The following is a 24,034-nucleotide window of genomic DNA, read 5'->3' as shown; positions in this document are numbered from 1 at the left end:
GGTCCAAGGAGCGGCCCCAAAGGCTCTGCAGAGGGAGTTTAACACTGAAGATGGACTTCCCTGGTGGTCTAGTGGTTAAGACTCCATGCTTCCAATGCCAGGGGCGCAGGTTCGATCCTTAGTTGGGGAGCTAAGATCCCACATGCCAGTGGTACAGCCAAAAATAAAAACCCAAAACCCATTGAAGATGTACCCTGAGAACACAGTCCTTTGCAGGTATAGCATCAGTGACCACCTTAGAGTGCCTTCTTGGGGTGTTAATCCCCTGTCTCCTCTCCAGTTCTTGGGCAGGAAGGGGCCCCTCTCAGCTGCCCAGCCGGCTTGGGTGGGCAGCGTGTGTCAGGTTTCAGTTTCCCGCCGCCTCCAGACCCCTCCCCTGCTGCCCCTGCTCGCGCTGACTCCAGCTCAGACCCGCTTCCCATCCCATGCCTGCCAGGTGGCTCTGCCGTCACCTGATCTCCTCTGGTGGGTGGTGTCTCCTTTCAACTGTCCTCTCCCAGAACAGCACGTTCCCAACTCTCTCCAGACATGAGGCATCTCAGCTCTGCCTCCTGTAGTCCTTCAGCCACCTGGCCCATCTAGGCTGGAGTCCCTTTCTCCTTGTGCTTCTGTGGGGTTTTGGTGTGGGGGGAGCCAGTTCTGTATTTCAGTCCCTTTCCCTTGGTCCAAAGCTTTCCAACTGTTGTCCTAAGCTTTTGTCCACTCCTTCTGGATGATCATGGGACATTGGCAACGCAAGGCTGTCAGGAATTGTACACTGCCTGTAGAGTATGGGCCACCTGCTGATATGGCCAGCTTGGACCTGGAAAGCTTGCAAAAAATTCCTTGCTATCAAAAAAAGAAAAAAACGTTGGCAAGGATGTGGAGAATGTCAAACCCCTCCTACACTGCTTACAGGAATGTAAAAGGGGGCAGCCACTGTGGAAAACAGTTTGGCAGTTCCTCCAGAAGTTAAACATAGAGTCACCATATGACCCAGCAATTCCACTCCTAGATGTATACCCCAAGGAACTGAAGTGTTCAAACAAATCTTCGCACACAGATGCTCATGGTAGCATTGTTCATTTACCAAAAGGTAGAAACAACTTAGATGTCCATCAGTGGATAAAAGGATAAACAAAATGTGGTCTATTCACTCAGTGGAATATTATTTAGCGATGAAAGGGAATGACGTGCTGATGTGGGCTACAATGTAGATGAACCTTGAAAACATGAGTGAAAGAAACCAGTCACCAAAAGCCTCATATTATATGATTCCATTTCTAGAAAATGTCCAGAAAAGGCAGACTCATAGAGAAACAGAAAGCAGATGGTGGTTGCCAGAGGCTGGGGGAAGGGGGACTGCTGATGGGTGTGGAGTTTCCTCTGGAAAATGTTTTGAAACCAGTTAGAAGTGGTTGCACTGCACCAAGAACATGCTACACGCGTGCGTGCTCAGTCGTGTCCGACTCTTGGTGACCCCATGGACTGTAGCCCGCCAGGCTCCTCTCTCCTTGGAATTCTCAAGGCAAGAATACTGGAGTGGGTTGCTGTTTCCTTCTCCAGGGGACCTTCCCAACCCAGGGATTGAATGTGTCTCCTGAGTCTCCTGCATTGGCAGGCAGGTTCTTTACCATTGTGCCATCTAACATCATGGAATTGTGCGTTTTATTTTTAATAGGGTTTTGATTTTTTATATTGAATTTTATTTTCTTTTTAGTTTTTGGCCATGCCAAGTGGTATGTGGGATCTTAGTTCTCCAACCAGGGATTGAGCCTGGCCCCCCTGCACTAAGAGTGCAGAAGCTTAACCACTGGACTGCCAGGGAAGTCCCTGAATTGTGCATTTTAAAATGGAGATTTTATGTTAAGTGGACTTTTATCACAATTAGGAAAAACAACAAAACTCCTTGCTGTGGAAGAGAGCAGGAGTGTGGGGTTTGGGTCTGGAAACTTAGCAGACTAGGATCCATCTGTGTGACCCACATGGAAGAGACGTAAATGCCCTGCGGCAGCTGCGACGTTAACCTCCCACCTCCACCCCTACCAGGGCTTCCACGGAACGCCAGTGAATAGATCCCCACCACCCCTGGGGAGGAGTGGGCTTAACCAGAAGGCCAGCAACAAATAGGAAACTGTGTACGACTTCTTATCAAAGAAAAAAGGAATAGAGAATGGCACACTGGATCTGATTCCAACGACTTTGGCCAAATTAGCAATAGCCTCCATTAGAAAGGGCTTCCTAGGAGGCGCAGTGGACACGAGAGGAGATGCAATATGCTCAGGTTTGATTCCCAGGATGGGAAGATCCCCTGGAGGAGGAAATGGCAACCCACTCCAGTATTCTTGCCTGGGTAATTCCATGGACGGAGGAGCCTGGCAGGCTAGAGTTCATGGGGTCGCAAAGAGTCAGACAAGACTGAATATGCCAATTGGTTAGAAAATGAAGCAAGAACATGGGGAAGGGAAACCAGGCAGACTTACGAGGACGGTGGCGCTGGGGGAGCATTGAGTTTCTTCTCCTCTGACACCTTTTAATGTTATTTGTAATTAAAACCCTGAGTCAACTGGGGAGGCAATGGGACTGTGGGTCTGGGTGTTGAGAAGGCAAACAGTGCACAGGTGGCCACTGGCTGTGCTCTCCCCAGGGATGAACGCTGACTGCACAGAACGTGAGCGGAGGCCGCCCGCAAGTTCTTAAAATAGCGCCCTCGGCAAGCTGCTCAGGCCCTGGGGAGGGTGGGAAATTCAGGCTCCGGCAGGATGCAGAGTGGGTGCTAGTGGCTGTGGCCAGGAATTCATTAGCAGCATCTCTGCCCCCTCCAGGCAGAGCTGGGCGGAGAAGAGTGTGTCTCGGAGGCGGAGAAGGTAGCCATGGATCTCAAGGACCCCAACCGCCCCCGGTTCACACTGCAGGAGCTGCGGGACGTGCTACATGAAAGGAACGAGCTCAAGTCCAAGGTGTTTTTGTTGCAAGAAGAGCTGGCATACTATAAGAGGTGAGTGTTCCACGGAGCTCCCAGGCTGGCTCCATTCTGAGGGTTGTTCAGAGTCTGGGGACAAGACAAATTCACACCTGGAAGACAAGGACTGCACCTATGTTCGTTGTAGGCATCGTCGCTGGCCTGAAGCACTTACATACCAACTCAAAATTCCTTTCTGAAACTGAGGCTCAGAATCCTCTTATAATTCAGAACTTTTCCAGCAGTTAGAAAGGAATATTATAAATACTGTATTACCTTATGATCTTTACTACATGTGAGTTCTGGGGCAGCTCCCCCCAAATCAAACAAAAGAATATTTTTGCAGCAAAAGATGTGAACATTCATACGGAATCAATGGGATCAGTCAAGATGATAAACAGCCTCACGAGATTTCATTTCAGAGTTTGCCACCAAATGAATGACCAAAAAAGCGAATTTTGGTTTTTAGAGCTGTGTGGACTTGGGAATTACAGATAAGAGATGGTGGGGGATAAAAAGGAAAAAAATTAACAGAGATGATGGAGCTACCCAGCCTAATATTTTTGATCATTTAGTTCATCCGTGATCAATGAAGTCCTTGCACATACAGTAGCCACTAGCCATGTGTGGCTATTTAAATGCATTAAACTTAAGTAAAATGTAAAATTCAGTTCCTCAGTGGCACTCACCACATTTCAAGTGTTCCATCAGCACTTGTGGCTGACGGCCACATATTGAACAGTGAAGAAAAACATTCCCATTCACCTGCAAAGTCCTATGCACAGCACTTTTCCGACTTAAACAACTATCTCATACCATGCCACCTCATACTCGTTCAGCTTTGTACATGTGCTTCATCGCTCAGTCGTGTCCAACTCTGTGACCCTGTGGACTGTAGCCTGCCAGGCTCCTCTATCCATGGGATTCTCCAGGCAAGAATACTGGAGTGGGTTGCCATTCCCTTCTCCAGGGGATCTTCCCAACTCAGGGATCGAACCCATGTCTCATGTTTCCTGCATTGGCAGATGGGTTCTTTACCACTAGCGCCACTTGGGAAGCCCCAGCTTTGTACACATTGCCCTGCTATTGGTTCCTCAAAACACACCTTGCTCGGTTCAGGTAACTTCAGGACCTTTGCACATGCTGCTCCTACAGCTGGAAAAACATTCCGCATGACTCTTCCCATAGTTGGCTCCTGGTCACTCAGGGTTTGGGTCAGGTGTCACATCCTGAGAGAGGCCTTCCTTCACCATCGCCACCCCTTCAAAGGAGTGCTCGGTCCTAGTCACAGTCTCTCATTTTACTCAGTTTTGCTTTCCTTTTGGCTGTGCTGTGTCTTCATTGATTTGTGCAGGCTTTCTCTAGTTGCAACAAGCAGGGAATACTCCTCGTTGTAGTGCTCAGGCTTCTCATTGTGGAGCACAGGCTTCAGTACTTTTGGCTCTCAGGCCCTCATGCGGGCTTAGTGCTCCACAGCCTGTGGAATCTTCACTGACCAGGGGTCAACCCATGTCCTCCTGCACTGGGAGGTGGATTCTTATTCACTGCACCACCAGGGAAGTCCCACACCCCCCTCAGTTTTACTTTCTTCATGGCTTTTTTCACCATTTCACATTCTCCTGTTCAGGAACATGCTGGTTTTATTGTCTGTTTCCACACTAGACTGCACCATCATGGCACCAGAAACCTTACTTGTCTTGTTCATGACTAAGTTCCCAGCACTCAGGAGGCAGCTTAGCCCAGAGTAGGTGCACAAGTGCCTGTTGAATAGAAAACTGGAAGGAAGGACCAATGTGGTCCCTGCCCTTGTAGGGAAGATAAGACATCAGAGAAAATACAATGCCATACATGCTTATTGAAAACCCACTGCGAGTCTGCCATGTAAGAAAGTTTTATGACAGTGTGTGCACTGGCTGCTTGACAGAGAGAAGTCTCTTCTGGCTTGGGGATGGGGTGGAAATCAGGAAGGCTTCATGGAGGAGGTGGCATTTGAACTGGGCCTTCTCTAAAGGACAGGGTACTTCTTAGATATGGGAGATGTGGGTGGCATATTCCAGGCAGAATGAATCGCAAAGGCGTGGAGACAAGGAAACATTTGGAAAGAACAGGAAATAGGAAATCATTCTATTTGGCTAGACTCTCCAAAGTAAACTTAAAATAGAGATGTGGGTACCTTCCTGAAATTTCTCACTCATGGCCACCTGGGCCAAAGGGGCTGCAGACACCTGTGTGCACTGCCTCCAGGACATATCCTTCCTCTTAACTGGCCATTCCAGAAGCCAGCCCCTGAGGCAGAGAGCTTGTGGGGCAGAGGCCACTGTTGTCCTCCTGGGTCCCTTATTATCACTCCTTTGTAAAAGTATGTGCCCTCTCAGACCACCAGACAGTGCCCTTGAAATATTCCAGCTTTCATGGAATTGTTGACTCTCTAATCTCATGTCTCTCAACTCCTTCCAGTGAAGAAATCGAAGAGGAGAATCAAATACCCCAACCTCCACCCATTGCCCACCCGAGAATGTCTCCCCAGCCCGAGTCTGGGATCAAGCGACTGTAAGTGCTGCGCTTCCGGTCTCTGGAGCTGTTCGTTGGCGGCTGAGCTGGTGGTTCACATGGCCTCTCACTTCTCCTGGGCGCCTGCTCCAGGCCGGGGCTTGTCACTAACCACCTTCCGCCGAGAGGGACCTAACCCTGGGGCACTTTGGGCCTAGCCCTTGACTTGGCGTTCACCTTATACCTTGAAGGCTGAGTTCCTCCTAGGGGGATGGGGGTTGGTCCCTGGGCAGAGAGGTTTGGGGAAGGCTGAGAGTGCGGGAAAGGGCTGGGACCTATGGCTGACGCTCAGGGCTTGCTTGAGTGTATCAGGTGGGGCATGTCTCTGAAATACTGCGTGGTGGGGAAGGTTTGTGCATCTTAAGGGCTTGAAACCCCAGCTCTGAGATGTCCGAATGGCCCCAGGTCCACCCTATCTATGCTTTTCTGTGATGACTTTATCTGTCTCTCCATCTCTCTATTAAGTATTCATTGGTGCATAATACATACAGAGCCAGGTCCTGGTTGCTGTGGGGAACACAAGAAAAAGAGCAACCTAGTCGTTGCCCTCAACTAGACTTAAAGCTACTTCAGGGATCCTCACATCAAAAGACTCCTTTGAGGCTCAGATGAGAGGTTGCAGACCATTTCCTGGAGAGGTTGGGGGAGGAAATCATACAATTTTGCAAACAGTTTTTGGTTCATTGACCCCTGCAGCCCTTCAGGTAAAGGGCTAAAGCTCTAGTCTCATTAGCTAATATCTACCAAGAACCTACTATGTGCTAATATCTACTAAGAATGTACTATGTGCCCAGTACTGTCCCGGCAGATTGAGTCCTCACCATAGCCCTGTGTTATTGTTCAGTCGCTCAGTCACGTCCAACTTTTTGCGACCCCATGGACTGCAGCATGCCAGGCTTCTCTGTCCTTCACTATCTTCCAGAGTTTGCTCAAACTCATGTCCATTGAGTCAGTGATGCCATCCAACCATCGCATTCTCTGTCGCCCCCTTCTCCTTCTGTCCTCAGTCTTTCCCAGCGTCAGGGTCTTTTCCAGTAGCCCTGTGAGGTGGGGGCATTGTCATTCCCATTTTACAATTAAGGAAACTGAGGCACTGAAGTCAGTCACCTGCCCAGGGTCATACAGCTAATAAGAGGCAGAGTCAGGGTTCAAACCCAGGCACCTGGCCCAGAGCTCCCATTTTAAACTGCAGGAGGGCCTCCCGCTCCCAGCTGTCTTGTGGCCTCCTGTTCTCCCCTAAGAGGGTCTTCCTGGCTCTCAGCCTTACAACTTATTGTAAAAGAGGCCTCAGTTCTTCCACACAAACCCTGGTAGAAGCTTTGTGAAAGCGAGTGGCCTGGGTTGGAAAGCTAGCTGGGATGTTTGGAGAGGGGAATTGGGGTGTTACGTGGATGCCTCAAACTTTAAAGCCCATTTATATTTGAAAATCCTCGACTAGTTCTTATCCTGTGAATTGACTTAAGCCTCAGCATTGGGGGATGGGAAGGGAATGCAAAGTGTGTGTAACTGCTGGACCTTCTGCTTTTAGTTTTTGTTTGGTTTTATTTGGTTTGGGTTTTTGATTGAGCTGGGCGGCGTATGGGATCTTAGTTTCCTGACCAAGGATTGAGCCCACACCTCCTGCATTGGAAGTACAGTCTTTTTTCTTTTTAAGATTTTTTTTTCATGTGGACTATTTTTAAAGTCTTTATTGAATTTGTTACAATATTGCTTCTGTCTTATGTTTTGGTTTCTTGGCCCTGAGGCATGTGGGATCCTAGGTCCCCAACCAGGGATCGAACCTGCACCCTCTATGATAGAAGTCCAGTGGTTACTGGACCGCCAGGGAAGTCCCTGGGTTGGCTTTTGTTTTTGTTTTGCCCTTAGAAAGGGATGACTTGTTCAAATGTTGGGCCCTGGGAAAGGCTGGCCTCCCTGTAGAGTGTGGGGTTAAAGATGTGGGTTTCTTCCAAGCCACTCTTGGCCAGCTTCACACGTTGGCCCTCCATCTGCTGGATTTGGGGGGGGGGGGTGGTCCCCAGTTCTGCTTAGGGATAAATATTTCCCGGGGGTGAAGCTTGGAACTATTCACTGATAGGCTTTCTCTGGATCTCAACACCATGTCGGCCATGTATTAGTTTGTAATCTTCCGATGGCACTTGAAACACACCTCTAAGTAACTTAAGATAAACTGTTGGTCAAGCAACTAACAATTTTCAGGTCATCTTGGCTTTAGATTCAGCTGGATCCAGGCCTTGTCATCAGGGTTTTGCCTCGTTCCCTCCACCTCTACCCCAGTTTTCCTTTCTGCGTGCTGTATTCTTGGGTGGCAGTACAGCCACCATCAGCTCAGGCTTCTGCTTTCTGGCATGAAACTTCAGTGGGAAAAGAGAATCTCCCACAGGGTCACAGAATTGAGTCTCATTGGCTCTGACCAGGTCACATGACCACCCCCTAAGCCAATCACAGGGCAGTGCATCCATAGGTCTGGTCTGGTCTGGTCTATTTCTCACACCTGAAGCTTGGAGCAGCTTTAACTGCATCCAGTTCCCACAGACTGAAGTTAAGGGAGGGACAGACCCCAAGCAAGATCAGTTTGCTGAGCAGACAGAAGTAACCAGCATTCACTGTAACCTCATCTTTGGGGAGAAGGAGCCCTTTGGTCTTGATTCTCTGATGTACTCAGTATCCTTGGTTAGGATTTCCCATCCAGTGCTTGGTAAGAAGTGGGATTCCTTTCGCTGAGACCCTGATCTGTCCTCCAGCCCCACTTGCATGTAAGGATGAGCAGAAAGTGAAAAGTGAAAGTGTTATTCGCTCTGTCATGTCCAACTCTTTGCAACCCCATGGACTGTAGCCTGTCAGGTTCCTCTGTCCATGGAATTCTCCAGGCAAGAATACTGGAGTGGGTAGCTATTTCCTCTCCAGGGGATCTTCCAAACCCAGGGATCAAACCTGGGTCTCCTGCATTGCAGGCAGATTCTTTACCATCTCAGCTACCAAGGAAGCCCTAGGACAAGCAGAAGTGATCTTACATGCTTTGGCTTAAATCCTGGGGACCTAGAGAAAATGTTTATGAGCTCACACAGTCCCTCCCTTGGCTAAGGGAAGGATAAGACCAAGAGAGCAACATCTTCTTCCCTCAGCAGCTCCTTCCCTTTAACAGTCAGACCTTTCCATCACCTCTGATCCACCAGCACTGCATATACAGCATCTCCGGCACTGTAATTCCAAGTCACATGTAATTCTAAGGCTTCCTTCTGAAGCAGTGTGGTTCTGACTTTCTAGTTTTCCACTCCAGCCCCCCCTCTCTAAAACAGGTAATTAAGTGTTGGTCTTTGCGAATGTCAAACTAGGTAAAATCCAGAGGAAAGGAATCAGAATTAGCCAACACTCTTTTTTCTACTAGTTCTTCTACCCACACTTGAGTTGGCTGTGGTGTCTGGTCCTCTTTTTTTCCAGATTGTTCCGGAAAGGACTCTGTTCTCAAACCCCATTTCCCCTTTAGTTTGGCCTCTGGTTGCTCAGCAAGACCTGGGGTCTGAGCCTGGCTGGAGAAACAGCTGGAATCTGGGAGCCAGAGACAGAGAAGGAGAGAGAATTCAGATTCTCTCTTCCACGGGGTGCAGGTGGCTAGTCCCATAGCTGCCCCGGTCTTCTAGGGGATAAGTAGGAGATCAAACCGGCACAAAAGGCTTTTGACCAGCCCAGACAGGACAGCGGTCGCCTTTGTCCACCTCGGCCGCTGACCGGAAGCTGCATCAGGGTGACCACGAGCTCAGAGCCTGGGGCAGAAATGGATCTTCCCTGGGGACCAGGGAAGGGAGTGGCCATTCTTAAGATGGTTCCACGCCTGTCTCCCTCTCCATCCTTCACTCTCAGGCACCCATCTGGGTCTGTCTGGTCCCTTTGTCCTGGCTTTTGTGGAATGTTAGTCATACAGCTTTTTTTAAAAAAATTTACTTGGCTGCTCCAGGTCTTAGGTGCGGCACTTGGGATCTAGTTGCCTGACTTAGGGATGGAACCCGGGCCCTTCCGCATTGGGAGCATAGAGTCCCAGACCCTGGACCACAGTGTCCAGTGTGTCGGGAAATCCCGACACAGCCTTTTTAGTGCAGCTCACAGCTCTTCCCCAGCTTAGCTTCCTGCTCTCCACCACTTTCCCCACCCACCAATGAGTAAGCAGTAACTATTTAATACCTTGGAGGTTCTGCCCTGTCCGGAGATTCAGAGCTGGGACTGTTAGCCCCATTTCTCAGATGAGGAAACTGAGGCCCAGAGAAGCCCATTGACTTCACTGTGATCACTTGCTGGGAAGGATCAAAGTTGGGATGGATTGGAACCCATGCCTTTTTTTGCCACCCAGCCCTGTGCTTGCCCCAACCGCCTCATTCGGCCTCCCTGCCCCTCCTTTTCTTTACCTCCCCCACTTCCCGAGTCACCAGCTATGGGCTGACTGCCCAGTTCCCTTATCTTTCAAATGCACCACCAGCCAAAGACTCCAGAGTCTACATTTCTGGGCTGAACTGGTCGAGGGAACCAGAAACTCCAACCGCCTGTCCAAACAGCGTGCCCAGAGGACGTTCCAAGAATAGCTTGTGATTGAGCAGCTGCTGGCCAGAGAGTCTGGGCTGGCACTGCCTGGGAAGGTCACGAGGGAGCGCCTGAGTGGCTCCACCCTCGTCCCCAGTGGACACCAGGCAGCAGCGCCCCCTTTGTGTCACTCGCAGCTCTCCATCACGGGCTGACAGGCACACACAGGGCTGCTGAGCGGAGGAAGGGGCCTGACCAGGGAGACAGGCAGCTGGTAGTGGGCACAGAGGCTCAGCCAGGGAAGCTGCAATCCGAACAGCTGGCCTCACACACCAGAAAAGCTGGCCTTGAAGCAGGTGGGCACCTGAGTATCCAACGGTAGTGACAACGGTGCAGTCTCTCCCTGTCCTCCTACCTGCCACCCTGCTCACTGCAGCCCAGAAATAACTTCACAGCCGCCCATTGCACTGCCTGAAATGCCACTGTTAGAACCTCATTTGCTTTGAGTCTTCCAGAAATAATTGTTGCAGGGTGGGGCGGTGGTGGGGGCTGGTGGGAGCTTGAAACCAGCTACATTGTATCCAGGATATAACTTTTGACCAAAACAAGCCAGTCTTTTTTCATGGCAGTGGCTGTCCCTCTGGAGGAGGTGGCTTCTGCAGGGAGGCACCTGGAATGGGGAGGGGAGGGGGGCCGTCCATGTCAGGGATCCCAGCGAGACCCACAGAGTAGCTCAACCAGAACCCCCTCCTGCCTCCCCGCCAGGTGTCCCAAGGCCCTAATGCATCAGTCTGGCCCCTGATTGGGCCCCAAATGAAGTCCAGCATTTCCCAGCAGGCAAACATCTATCCAGGAAAAATACCCAGCCCGCATATCTGGGGCCATCCCCCAAACAATGACTGTGTCTTTGGGGGCTCCCTGTTATGCTAGAGAAAGCATAAAGGTGAATGCAGAGCCTTATGGCCGAGAAGCTAATGGTGCCCGCTAGCCTGGCCTCTGTGGACTGGGCCCATTCAGTAGGAAGCCCCTCACTGTCACCATGAGAAGCCGTTCAGATGGTTCTGCTGAGATGCCAGCTCCGAGCTACTTTGGGGAGCTGCATGAAAGGTGATCCAGACACAGAGAATTCTCAAACCTCATTTGAGATCATCATATTATTATATCTTTTCCCCAGCCAACCTCTTTAAAAAAAACAAAACAAACAAAAACAAAACCAAGCTATTCAAAATAAGTTCTGGAGACGTGGTTGGAGTTTCTTCATTTTCCTTGCCCAGACAAGGAACTGATGAGCATTCATTACTGTTGTTTGCTGTTCAGTGGCTAAGTTGTGTCCGACTCTCTGCAACCCCATGGAGCACACCAGGCTTCCCTGTCATCCAGTGTCTCCCAGAGCTTGCTGAGTAGGCTCTGGCTCATCCAGGGGAGCGATTATGCAGCCTGTCTCCTGCCCGGCCCATCCTGGCTGCCTCATCTTCTCTCCTGCGTCTCCCCCGGCTGCCTTCAGGATACGAAGCCTGCAGTTTGTGGCAGGTGGGGGAGACGGGCTGGAAGATACCCACGGATGTCACCACTGAATCCCACAGGAGGTTTTGATCTGCCATTCTTCACATCCAGGCCTGTGTTTTCAGTCCTTGAGTCCAGCCTGTCTTCCCTACGTGGTTGTCACATGCTATTCATTTGCTAGGGTTGCTGTACCACAAACCAAGCTGGTTTAAACAACAGAGATGTATTGTCTCACAGTTCTGGAAGCTAGACATCCAAGATCAGGGTACTCAGCAGGGTCTGTTCCTTCAAAGGGTGGAGAGAGATCGTCTTCTCCATGCCTCTCTCCTAGCTTCTGGTGGTTTGCTGGCCATCTTTGGCCTTTGTTCACTCATAGAAGCATCACCCCAAACTTTGTCTCCATCTTCACGTGGCCTTCTTCCTGTATGCATGTCTGTGTCCACACGTCCCCCTTTATAAGGACACCAGTTGTATTGGACTGGGGCCACCCTACTCTGGTATGACCTCACCAAAACTAGTTACATCTGCAAGGGTTCTATTTCTAAATAAGGTCACATTCTGAGCTACGGGTTAGGACTTTCCAAAGTACGAACAGAGGCGGGGTGGTAGGTGGGCAGCACAGTTCCACGTAAACCATAAGCAAACCCTTCAGCTGACCTGTCTGTGGAAAGTGTTTCTTTTTCACGCCTTGCCCTTTTTTTTTAACTGGGCTCCACTGAGTCTTTGTTGCAGCATGCGGGATCTTTAATGGAGGCATGCAAACTCTTAGTTACAGCATGTGGGATCTAGTTTCCTGACCAGGGGTCGAACCCGGGGCCCCTTGCATTGGGATCGTGAAGTCTCAGCCGCTGGACCACCAGGGAAGTCCCAACCTCCCCTGTTTTTATCTTCTCTGTGTCTATCTGTACTTTTCTAACCAGGATCTTTACAGCCATAATGCCCATGGTAGCAGCCGGACTGATAATAGACGACCCCACCCTGCAGCCTGTCCGACGACTTGTGTCCCTCGTAGGCACTGGATTTTTTTCTGGTTTCCTCTTGAGCTGTGCCTTTGCAATGTCTGCTGCGGCTATCGCTGGGGCTGGCCTGTCTCCTCTGGCCCCTTTAGCTGCATGGCCATCCCCCTGCGTGTTCCCATTTGAAGTGGGTGTTGAGTGTGATTTCAAACGCGCCACTCATGAACGCTCCATCTGCACGAGTGAAGCCTTGGAATTCTGGGCTCTGTCACCGATAATTCTTTTTGTCTTTTCTGTTTCCATTCTAAAACCACCTTGTCCATGATCCAGTAAAGAAGGTCCTTTAAATGACGGGTCAGTAAGCCACACCCACCATGACCCACCCCTCTGAGTGACACTAACTCTGTGTTTTTCGATCTTCACACCCTGGCTTTCTAAACTGCTTTGTTTTGCCAAGCCATCGTCAGCAAGCCGTTTGAGCTTGTTAACAGGAAAAGCAGAAGAGGGGACTTTGTCTTGATTCTTTCTGTGTCCCCTTAGACAGGAAGTTGCAAGTGGCTTTCCTGCTTGAATCAGATAGACATGATATGTATCAGTGATGAATGCTGCTATATTTCTGGCCAGCTTAATTGCTTCGATTACATTACAGAAAGAGCTCTCAGATAACCCAGAACGAGAGTCATTCCTTCATTTGCCAGTACATATATTGGCTGCAGGAAGAAAAAGAGGCTTTACATATACATGCCTGAGTCCCTTCGCTGTTCACTTGAAACTATCACAACATTGTTAATCAGCTATACCGCAGTACAAAGTAAAAAGTTTAAAAACAAACAAACAAAAACAGTCCAAGAAGACATTGTTAAAAAAGAGAGAGAGACTTTAGCTAGTACAGAGGATTTCTCCAGGCAGACTTTGCTTGCCCCAGCTTTACAGTGAAAGACTACTTCATTCTAGGTAGGAAGTGATTGTAGGATCCAGTAACCACAGAATAGGAAAATCATTTTCACCCAAATGTGATTGAAACTGAACTCCATAGGCCACAGCACCAAAAAACAGAAACAAAACAAACAAACAATAAAACCTAATAGGTAAACGGACAGAGGGAACTAAAAATAGTTGAAGCTTTGATTTCTCAGGGATTCCTTCCTATTCCTGCTCTCAGAAAACATAACTGAATTACTATAACTCTGACCAAGTTCAAAAACCAAAATTCAAGAGTAGAGGAACTTAGTAAGACTAGAAATCATCTTTAATTAGAAGCTGGGAGTACAGGAGGACAGTTGGCAGCTTAGAAAGAACTTATCGGAAATACTCAATGTGGGCCAACTCAGGTTGACTGCCCTGGGTCCTCAACTCTGTTGAGGTGGCGTTTAAGCTGACTTTGTTTCAAGCGGGCCACTTTGTCAACTTTTGGCCTGAGCTTTCCACTTGTATCATTCAGGCATCTGATGGTTCGCTCTGATTGATCACTGAGCAACAGTCAGAGCTATTTGAAAAAGACTTCATGGTCTACTGTAGCCATGCAGATAGTAACTGTGGCAACTTCTAAAGGCTCTCACCATTAGATCACTTCTTGTCACTTGTCCAAACTGATGTTTCCAAATTTCTTTCACAGTCTGTATTCACAGTGTTTATCTAATCAGTGCACATGTGTACTATTACTTTTTCTTAATATGTATTTTAATCTCTTTTCTTAACTACCTACTTTCAGCTCATTCTAAGCAGTAGAAATATCCATGAAATTTGGACTTTGAGGTGCTACTTATCTAGCTTCCCAGTTCACATCACATAAATACATAGTTACTTTAAAACATTCATCTCTTTACATCTGAATCATCTTACATCTCATATGGCTTCTGAGTATTCCTTTCTCTGCATCATCGAGGTAAAGAAACCCATGACGTATGTTTCCAGTAGCTTTTATTTCCACTGGTAAGGAGGAGAAATCCCCTGCAGTGCTTAAGGGGGGAGGTACATCACACATCACCTACGCGCACGCCCTGCTCACACTGTCACCTCCAAGGTACCGTGACAGTCACATGCAGAATCAGCCCCCCGCTGCTTTCTGGAGTAACTCTGACCCGCACCCCCAATCTTTTCTTTCACACCTTGAGTTGATTCGCTCCCCTCACGTTTGCTGCTGTACGTCCTGGCAATTGCAAAATCTGTGGCGTGCACAGCCAAGGGCAGCCTCTCATTTCCATCTTTCCCTTCCCAAAGGTTTAGCTTCTTCTCCCGAGATAAGAAGCGTCTGGCCAACACGCAGAGAAACGTGCGCATCCACGAGACCTTCGGCCAGTGGGCCAACTGCCACCGCGATGACGGTTACACGGAGCAAGGACAGGAGGCCCTGCAGCACCTGTGACCATGACCCACCTCTGTCCTCGGACCTGAACCACCCACCCCCAGGGGCTGCCATGGAACACGGCCACCTCGGGTATCACACCCTCAAAACTGATCCCTCCAACAGACTGTCTGCTTCGAGGGAGCACGTTGAAAAACTGATGCCAAACTCTAAAAAGACGTTTATTTATACCAGGGCTACCACCGTTTCTAATAGATGACTCCGATACCTTAAGATATATATTTAATAAGACCATGAGCGGAGGCCGACTTTTGCATTAACTTCAGTAACACGAGCTTCGCCAGATATATCACCTGCTGCTCTAATTGCTGTTTGACTTGCTTTGTATGAAATTCTTTGTGTAGAAATTTTATGATCACATTTGGCATACTGACATGGGAGGCAGGGAACTGATAGGTTTTTATTAGTTGCGTTCATGATATTGTCATGGTGGTAGCAGAATATATAGAATGCATCAACTAGACAGGGAGGGCCTCCGAAGTCACAGGACACATTGGCCCGGCTCAGACACAAAGCAACAGAAAACAGTCCTCCCACCCAGAAACTGGAGACAAGTTTGCAAGAGCCTGTGGTTCTCTATTGCACCTTGTTACTGATAATGCCTAGAGCATGTAGCAATGTTCAAGGCCAGTGCCTTGGAATCTGCTGTGAGTTATGCAGTACTAACCAAACAAAGTTGCTAAGGATGAGACACTGCAATGGTTCTCGTGTGTTCTTTTTTATTGGCATCTTGTTTCTTTTCAGCATTTACTGTATCAAATACTTAGTCCCCTGGGAAGAAGACAAAGATCCCAAAGTGGATTGAGAGTGGGGTGTGGAGTGCTAGGGGATGCTGGATGGTGGGTGGGGTAGACTTGGCAAAGAGAGGGTGGTGGGTGAAGATGGCTTGGGGACCACTGATGTCTGGCTGACTTCTGGGGCTGTGTTGGACAGCCGGATGCCCTGTCTGCAACTGGAAAGTTGGGGGTTTGCCCAAATAATGCTTTTTCTCCACCCAATGGGGTACCTAGGGTGCAAGACTTGAAAGAGATACCATTTCCCAACAGAGCACTCAAGGACATCTGACTGGCTGCTTTCTGCACGTTTTACTGTGTTGTGCTAAGAAATCATCAAGTTGGTTTACAGAATCTATATGAACTCTGTTTACAGATCACTAAGAAAAATAATCAGATAGGATAATGTTGGTTTAGAGTAGTGGTTCTCCAACCTGACTGCCATTAGAACTACTGGAGTTTACTCTCAGAGAGTATAAAAGCCTGCCAATGCAGGAGATGCAGGTTTGATCCCTGGGTCAGGAAGATCCCCTGGAAGAGGAAATGGCAATCTACTCCAGAAGTCTTGCCTGGGAAATCCCATGGACAGAGGACCCCAGCAGGCTACAGTCCAGGGGGTTGCAAAGAGTCAGACACGGCTGAGCAACTCAACAACAAAACTGATCCGCCATCAAACTCCCCCCATCACATTTGACTGCCCTTCCCTGGGGTAACCAGTGTTGGTAGTTTCCTGGGTGTCTTTCCTGAAATAATTCATGAATATACATCAGTTCAGTTCAGTTGCTCAGTTGTGTCCAACTCTTTGCAACCCCATGGACTGCAGCACGCCAGGCCTCCCTGTCCATCACCAACTCCCGGAGTCCACCCAAACCCATGTCCATTGAGTCGGTGATGCCATCCAACTATCTCATCCTCTGTCATCCCCTTCTCCTCCTGCCCTCAATCTTTCCCAGCATCAGGGTCTTTTCCAATGAGTCAGCTCTTCGCATCAGGTGGCCAAAGTATTGGAGTTTCAGCTTCAACATCAGTCCTTCCCGTGAACACCCAGGACCGATCTCCTTTAGGATGGACTGGTTGGATCTCCTTCCTGTCCAAGGGACTCTCAAGAGTCTTCTCCAACACCACAGTTCAAAAGCATCAATTCTTCAGCGCTCAGTTTTCTTTATAGTCCAACTCTCACATCCATACATGACCACTGGAAAAACCATAGCCTTGACTAGGCGGACCTTTGTTGACAAAGTAATGCAGTCATGTAGAAAAACATATATTTCTGTTCTTTTTACATAAATGGCAGCATATGATACACACGTCCTTCTGTACTTTTCATTCCTTAGAATACCCCGGATATAACTCCACAGCAGTATGAGAGACATTGAGTCTCAACCAAGGGTGATTTTGGCCCCGAGATATTTGGCACTCTCTGGAGACATTTTTGGTTGTCACAACTGGGTGGGGTGGGGGTGGGGTGCTGGTGCGGGTGCTGTCATCCATCCTGGGTGGGCCCCAGGGGTATTGCTAAATATCCTACAATCATAGCCCAGCACCCAACACCAAAGAACATTCCAGCCCAAATGTCGACGCCAGTCCTGAGGAACCCTGGTCAACCATGCAGAGTGTAATGTGTTCATGTTTGTCCAGGCCCACGGGTGGACAGATGGCTTCCAGTTGTCCTAAAACAGCACTGTGCACTTTCATACTTGTGCATCGGCCTGCAGAATGAACTAGAAGCAGAACTGCTGCGTCAGAGGGAGTCGGCCTTTGCCATGTCGATGGCTACAGTCCCTGCCAGGGTGGGGCAGAGTGGGGAAAGGGAGGTAGTCCTACTTTTTTTTTTTTTTAAGTTACCAGGACTGATACAAGACTAAACCCAAATGTCCAGAGGCAGGGTCTGGGTGTGTATATTTTTTTCCACCCATTCATGTTCTGGTACTCAGGGTTGATAAATGCCAGCTTAGACTAAACACTGCCACTGGAGACTTCCCTGGTGGTCCAGTGCTTAAGGCTCCGTGCTTTCAATGCAGGGGGTCAAAGTTCGATCCCTAGTTGGGGAACTAAGATCCCACATGCTGCGTGGCACAGTCAACAGATAAAAATTAGAACTAAACAAAACACTGCCACTGGATGTGTTACTTCTGAAGCCATCTCACAATTCATGTTCCTGGATGGGGAGCTCTCGTTTACCTAATATGCCTGCTAACTCTAACTCTAGCCCATAACAGATGTTTTAAATGAAATGTGGGTGAAATCAGAAAGGTGTTCCTGCAAGATGGTTGAGATTTGGGAGATTGTAAATTATTGCACTGGAAATCGAGAAACAGTATATTTTTCTAAAATGGTTCTAACAGTTAACAGTAATTTTAAGATATTGTAGGTCCCCAATGTAACAATGAGATTCATACTCCTGATGCCAAAACCTAGTAATGAATGTGTGAATCTTGATACTAAATCAGGCATTTATTCTGCATGAGACATCCTGAATTTTAAGAACTTAACTTTCAAAGATAGTCATGGATAAAACAAAAATGTTAAATGTCAGTTTCTTGAAAACCATAGGAATAGTATGGCACTTATTCAAAGTCCTCAGAAGTTAAGGTCAATATATCCAGCTTTTAAACAAACCAGAGGCCAGATGGTCAAGGGAAAAGGCAAATCAGTCCATCAAAACTAGATACTGACCTTTTGTGGATTTCACTTTCATTTCACTCTCACTTCTCTTGAACTTTCTCTTTTCCAAGGGCTGGAAGAGTGCCATAGTCCATAGCCTCACAGCCCTGCAACTTTGGTTTTTCATTTTAAATGCCAGTCACCCCACCAAAAAAGGAAAGGGAAAACAAAAGTAGTCAGCACTTGGCTGGAAAATGGAGTTATATTTGTTCAAGAGAAGCTGGCTACTGACCCAGAACACTGCTAGGACTGGCTTTTGGTTCTCTGTCTCTGGACAATCTCCTTGAATTCACTTTTCTATCCTATTTTTAATTTCACTTAACCAAACCCTTGCACTATGGACATAAAGATGGAAAAGATACAACTTTGATCCTGACCAGATTCAGGTTCCTGAGAGTCAGATCAATGCAAATGGTTTCCAGGCATCACCTCTTTTTGCTACACTTTCAAAAAGGTCATTTCCAGTAGATGGGAGAAAAAAATCAAAATAAAGCTCTCTACTACCAAATTAAATGAGTGATGGTTCCTTACACAGGTCTTTCTGTACAGATGATGGCGATTACAAAATTGTTTCTCAAGCTTATCAAATAACAGGTCCTTAATCACTACAGATGGTGATTGCAGCCATGAAATTAAAAGACGCTTACTCCTTGGAAGGAAAGTTACGACCAACCTAGACAGTACATTAAAAAGCAGAGACATTACTTTGCCAACAAAGGTCCGTCTAGTCAAGGCTATGGTTTTTCCAGTGGTCATGTATGGACGTGAGAGTTGGACTGTGAAGAAAGCTGAGTGCTTTCTTAAGAATTGATGCTTTTGAACTGTGGTGTTGGAGAAGACTCTTGAGAATCCCCTGGACTGCAAGAAGATCCAACCAATCCATCCTAAAGGAGATCAGTCCTGGGTGCTCATTGGAAGGACTGATGCTGAAGCTGAAACTCCAATACTTTGACCACCTGATGCGAAGAGTTGACTCATTGGAAAAGATCCTGATGCTGGGAGGGTTTGGGGGCAGGAGGAGAAGGGGATGACAGAGGATGAGATGGCTGGATGGCATCACCAACTTGATGGACACGAGTTTGGGTAAACTCTGGGAGTTGGTGATGGACAGGGAGGCCTGGCGTGCTGCGATTCATGGGGTCACAAAGAGTCGGACACGACTGAGCGACTGAACTGAACTGAAAACTGTAAGATGAAGGGAATGCCCTAGAGATAACTCTGCACTCTCACTGCTGAGGGCCCCCGGGTTCAATCCCTGGTCAGGGAATTAAGATCCCTGCAAGCTGCCCATAAGCCCAAAAACAAAAACAGGGTAGTCCAGTGATTAAGATTCCATGCTGGCAATACAGGGGACCCAGGTTCCCTGGTTGGTAACCAATATTCCATGTACCATGAGGTGTGGCAAAAGATTTTTAAAAATAATAAAAACTGAAAAAACCATAAGATGAAGAGGGGCTTCCCTGGTGGCTCAGATGGTAAAGAATCCGCCTGCAACGCAGAAGATCCAAGTCCGATCCCTGGGTTGGGACGATCCCCTGCAGGAGGAAATGGCAACCCACTCCGGTATTCTTGCCTGGAAAATCCCATGGACAGAGAAGCCTGGCAGGCTACAGTCCATGGGGTTGCAAACCTCAGTCGGACATGACTGAGCAACTAACACACACACTCGTAAGATGAAGAAGAGAAAATTCATACAATATCAGTGTGTTCAGCTTGAAACCGGGTTCCAGAGTCAAAAGAAAACTCAACCCCATTATCATTGGAAAGGTTTTGTTCTGTTTTCGTTTTCATCAGTACGTTTTATTCAACCACTGGACTTAGACTCTGTACACAAGCAATGCGGTATCCCTGCACTCTTACTGGTCCTGCACTTTCCTTTGGGTTTGGAGAGGAAGAGGGGGAGGGATGGTCTACTTGCTTCTGTCCCTCTTCTCTCTCCCCTTGACCCTGTCATCTCTGAAGTCCCTCTCTCTCTCCCAGTCACCTTCTGGCCATGCCCTGGCTGGTTCTCTCTCTTGCCACCTTTTCTCCCGACCCCTGTCATGGTGGTCCCTCATCCTGGAGTCCCAGTGTCTTTCTCGGGACCGAGACCGCTCCCTCCTCTCCCTCTTCCCCTCTCGGAACTGGTCATTTTTCACAACTGGCAGGTTAATGGGTTTGCGAAAAGGCCGATCCCGCCCCCCAAATCTCAGCTGCCCAGATTCCTTCTTCCCACCCAGACCTCCTCCGAGTCGCCGAGGAATCCACCCTTTGAGAGTCCTCTCCAGCTCATAGTCCACAAATATTTCGTGCTGGTCAATGACCAGGCCGTCAGCATCCCGGTAAGCTTTGAGCAGAGAACGCTCGTCTTTGTATTCGATGAAGGCGTAGCCCTTCGAAAAGCCTGTGACCAAGTCCCTCACTAGCCGAAGCCGCCGGATGTCCCCGTAGCGGGAAAACACTTCCTTTAACTTCTCCTCTTTGGTCTGCAGGTTTAGTCTCGCCACAAACAGGGTGAGGAGGGGGTCCCCTGTGACGCCTTTGTTGGGGGTGTATCGTGCCAGCATCGCCCTCCAGACAGCGCGATCGTGCGGGTCTTCATCAGTGCCATCAATGCTGCCAGCTTTGAGCGGGTCATACTCCTTGGCAATGGGCATCCAATCATTCATGTTCTAAGGAGGGGAACAGCAAGCAAGTTTATGTAGCACCTACTAAGAGCTCTGCCTTCAGTCCTCCAACAACCCCATTAAATGGATACTATTTTAAATCCCTTATTCCAACAGGGAAGGAAGCAAAGGCTAAGGCCTCCCAGTTAGAAAGTAGGGGAGACAGGGTCATAGCCGGGCAGTGGGCCTCCAGGGTGCTCTCACCCACCCCCCCACCCCCGCTCCAGGGAAGACAACATGCTGAGGTCTGAGGCATACATTTATTATCTAGCTTAGCCATAGTAGGGCATGTATAAACTCTTTTAATGTGGCAATATGGATCAAAATCCAGAATCAAAATCCAGGCTTGCCTTTCAGAAACTTTAAAACAGTCCTAGGAAAACCAGCCTGGGAACTTCTATGGAAAAGGAGGTTTTAAGAAACTCTTTACATGTGGTCCAGTGGTTAGGACTGCCAGGGCAGGGGTTCAATCCCTGGTCAGGGAACTAAGATCCTCCCTGTAAGCAGAGTGGCCAATAATAATTTTTTAAAAAGAAAACAAAAACCTCTGACTACCAAGAATTTCAAACACATACTAACATAAACAATGGCATAACCCTCCATGAATTTCTTACCTGGCTCCAACTATGACCCACACCTGACCCATCTTATTTAATCTGTGCCCCCCACTCACATCTCCCTCCCAGATTATTCTGAACCTAATTCAAGATATTACATCATTCATCTGTAAATATCTCAGTGTGCATTATTACTAAAGAATAAAGACTTTTTAAAAAAAAAAAAGCCATAAGGGAAAATGGTGCTCTGAATGCAGTAAACAGGTAGCAAAGTCAAAATAACAGTGACCCAGCCTCAGGCTCTTCAGTTCAAAAGGAAGATGGGGTTTCTTCTCAGTTCCCTAGCTGATAATCCATTTATGCTTTAGGGGTTGAGTATTGACTACAATGGTAATTTGAGTCCAGCAAGCACATAGTCATCCATTCATTCTGATACAAGATCTCTCTCTCTCTTTTTTTTTTAAAGAGTGTAGGTAAGGTTAAGTCTGACACATGATAAATGACTTATGTGAATCTGCTGGAATAAATCAGATCCTGCTAATAATGTGACCACCTCTGTGAAGCTTTAGAGCCAATGCTGAAATATGTTACTTAAAAATCAGGGCTGTTTTGAATGTATCTGGTGATCTTCATTGGCTATCTTTTTTTTTTTTTTTTTGCCTCCTGGCATGCAAGATCTTAGTTTCCCAAGGACAGATTGAAGCTGCACCCCCTGAAAAGGAAGCAGTCTTAAATCACTGGACCACCAGGGAAGTCCCATCGTTGCCTTGTTTCATTGATCTCTGTTCTGGTATTCTCTAAATGGCCCTAAAATTCTTAAAATTCTAATCTTACTTCCTGCCTCCATCACAAGGTTGCAGAGGGGGGGAAAAAAAAACACACCATAATAATTATAGTTATCTTGTATAGAACACTTAGGAGGTGTCAGGCACTGTGCTAAGCACTTATCTCCCTTCACCGGTCAACAATAACAGGACACACGTACTTCTATTGCCATTTCAGATGTGGAAAGTGAAATGCAAAAAGGTATCTTTGGTCCCAAATCACAGAAGTAGCTCACCTGTGGAGTTAGGACCAAGGGCTTTTTTGATCCCAGAGCTTGAGCTCTTAACTATTTCCTTAGATGGCTATCGTAAAATATAAAGCTTGAAATAGGGATAGGAAAAAGCAGGCTAGGTCTGGGTGTTGAAGGCTGACCGCGACCCCAATCAAGTGAGAAGGAAACCCGTCCCCATTTCACAGGAAAAGGTTGCAAAGATCCACCAAATGAACCTGACATTATGGTACACAGTCAGAGCTCCTGTTCAAAGCTGTAAGAATTCTTCAAATTAAAATCTGGAGAGAATTACAAAGGTACAAAAGATGAATTTTGTTTTCTTCCTCATAAGCATGCTCCTGTCAATACTAAATACCAAGCGAACAGCGGACTTCACGGGTTCTCATTTATCTTTCTCGGTGTGTTTCCTCCGTTGTAACATTACGTTGAGATTTCCTACAAATTTTTAGACTCTCTCTGGCTTTTTCAATTCTCAGTCATTACTTCATAAACGGGAATGGGGATGAATCGTGCGAGGTGGAGGTGGGTTGGGCAATTAGCCATTAAAAACAGAAGTGTGCAAACTGAAAAAGCTCTGGATTGGGAGTCAGAAAACCCAGGTTTAAGACCTAGTGCCTTCTTGGGCAAAATTTAAATCATTTGTTAAATGCTGCTAAATGCCTCTTCACCGCGTTTTATATGAAGATGAGATAAGGTAGTGTCTTTGAAAACGCTTTATAATTACAAATTATTATGCAAGTAAAATCTATTCTTAAAGAAGCAAATACACAACGAACGCCTCCCCAGGTTGAATCTGCAGAACGAAACTACCCGCGGTTCCCACCAGGTGGGAAACCTTGAAGGCTGGGTCACTGAGCCGTCAGAGCATGCGTAGTGGGGACCTGGACGCTAAGGCGGAAGTTTTAGTGAAAAGGCTTATGTTTCCAGTCACTCCTGCAGCCGCCGGCCCTGGAGAGGCTACCTCCACCAGCCCCTCATTTGGGTGCGCACAGGAGGAAAGACTAACCCAGCTATCGCCCCCGCTGCTCGCAACACAATCCCAAGAGGTTCCCCGCCCCGCCTTGCCCGGTTTCAACATGGCGGCCCACGCTCGAGCCGACACACGATCCAGGCAGATTCCCCTCGTCCTTCTCGGCAAGGTGGGCCCTACTCCACCTGGCCGTTCCCTCTCACCTCAGCAAAGCTCGGTCTTCCTTTCCCACCGAGGCCTGTGCCGAGCTCGTCGCGACGGAAGATTCTTCTTCTTAGACCGACCGGACCTTAACATCTGAAGCAGCAGATTCGTCACCGGCCCTATTTCCGTCTTTCCTTTTATTGTAGGAAATTTAATCACAGGCATTGAGCATCAAAGGCGTATCGTCTCCGAAGAGAGTGAAATTTCCGCTTTTCTAAAATTTTTCATGAAGATTAAAAAATGCTGAATTGAACAACTAACGAAAGTGCAGCTAGTTGACTGGAAGCCGCTGAATTTCCTTACGAGGAGATGTTTCAGCGCAGAGAGTTTCGGTTCT

At 47.8% G+C, this 24,034-nt stretch overlaps 2 protein-coding genes across 8 annotated transcripts in view; one reads left to right on the top strand and one right to left on the bottom strand.

Moving 5' to 3' along the window:
• Positions 1 to 15,526, top strand: part of RILPL1 (Rab interacting lysosomal protein like 1) — a 42,615-nt gene extending 27,089 nt beyond the window's left edge. For 2 of the 6 annotated variants that reach the window (XM_044930274.2, XM_044930271.2), the window contains 4 exons: positions 2,805 to 2,977; positions 5,399 to 5,491; positions 12,793 to 12,816; positions 14,683 to 15,526. In XM_044930274.2, coding sequence (XP_044786209.2) covers positions 2,805 to 2,977; positions 5,399 to 5,491; positions 12,793 to 12,816; positions 14,683 to 14,827 — 435 coding nt within the window. In that variant the 3' untranslated portion in view covers positions 14,828 to 15,526. Of the gene's footprint in view, positions 1 to 2,804; positions 2,978 to 5,398; positions 5,492 to 12,426; positions 12,515 to 12,792; positions 12,817 to 14,682 lie in introns of all 6 variants that reach the window. The other 4 variants (XM_044930275.2, XM_044930273.2, XM_006041406.4 and 1 more) reach the window with 2 other exon arrangements.
• Positions 15,527 to 20,042: 4,516 nt separating this feature from the next.
• On the bottom strand, positions 20,043 to 23,836 carry SNRNP35 (small nuclear ribonucleoprotein U11/U12 subunit 35). Of its 2 annotated transcripts, none has more exons than XM_006041408.4 (2): positions 23,697 to 23,836; positions 20,043 to 20,915 (listed from the first exon to the last, which is right to left on the bottom strand). In XM_006041408.4, exon 2 carries the CDS (start codon positions 20,910 to 20,912, stop codon positions 20,175 to 20,177), a length of 738 nt encoding a protein of 245 aa, XP_006041470.1. In that variant the 5' UTR covers positions 20,913 to 20,915; positions 23,697 to 23,836; the 3' UTR covers positions 20,043 to 20,174. The 2 variants fall into 2 exon arrangements, with proteins under 2 accessions (XP_006041470.1, XP_044786205.1); XM_044930270.2 differs by lacking the exon at positions 23,697 to 23,836 and adding an exon at positions 21,260 to 21,394.
• Positions 23,837 to 24,034: the final 198 nt, after the last annotated feature.

This window comes from Bubalus bubalis, chromosome 17 (assembly GCF_019923935.1).
Source record: "Bubalus bubalis isolate 160015118507 breed Murrah chromosome 17, NDDB_SH_1, whole genome shotgun sequence".
Classification (NCBI taxonomy): domain Eukaryota; kingdom Metazoa; phylum Chordata; class Mammalia; order Artiodactyla; family Bovidae; genus Bubalus; species Bubalus bubalis.
The sequence above is the reverse complement of the archived record's forward strand: the minus strand, read 5'-3'. Positions and strand labels throughout refer to the sequence as shown.

Bases quoted from the DNA above. Each gene is read 5' to 3' on its own strand.
- SNRNP35 (XM_006041408.4), bottom strand. From the start codon at position 20,912: ATGAATGATTGGATGCCCATTGCCAAGGAGTATGACCCGCTCAAAGCT.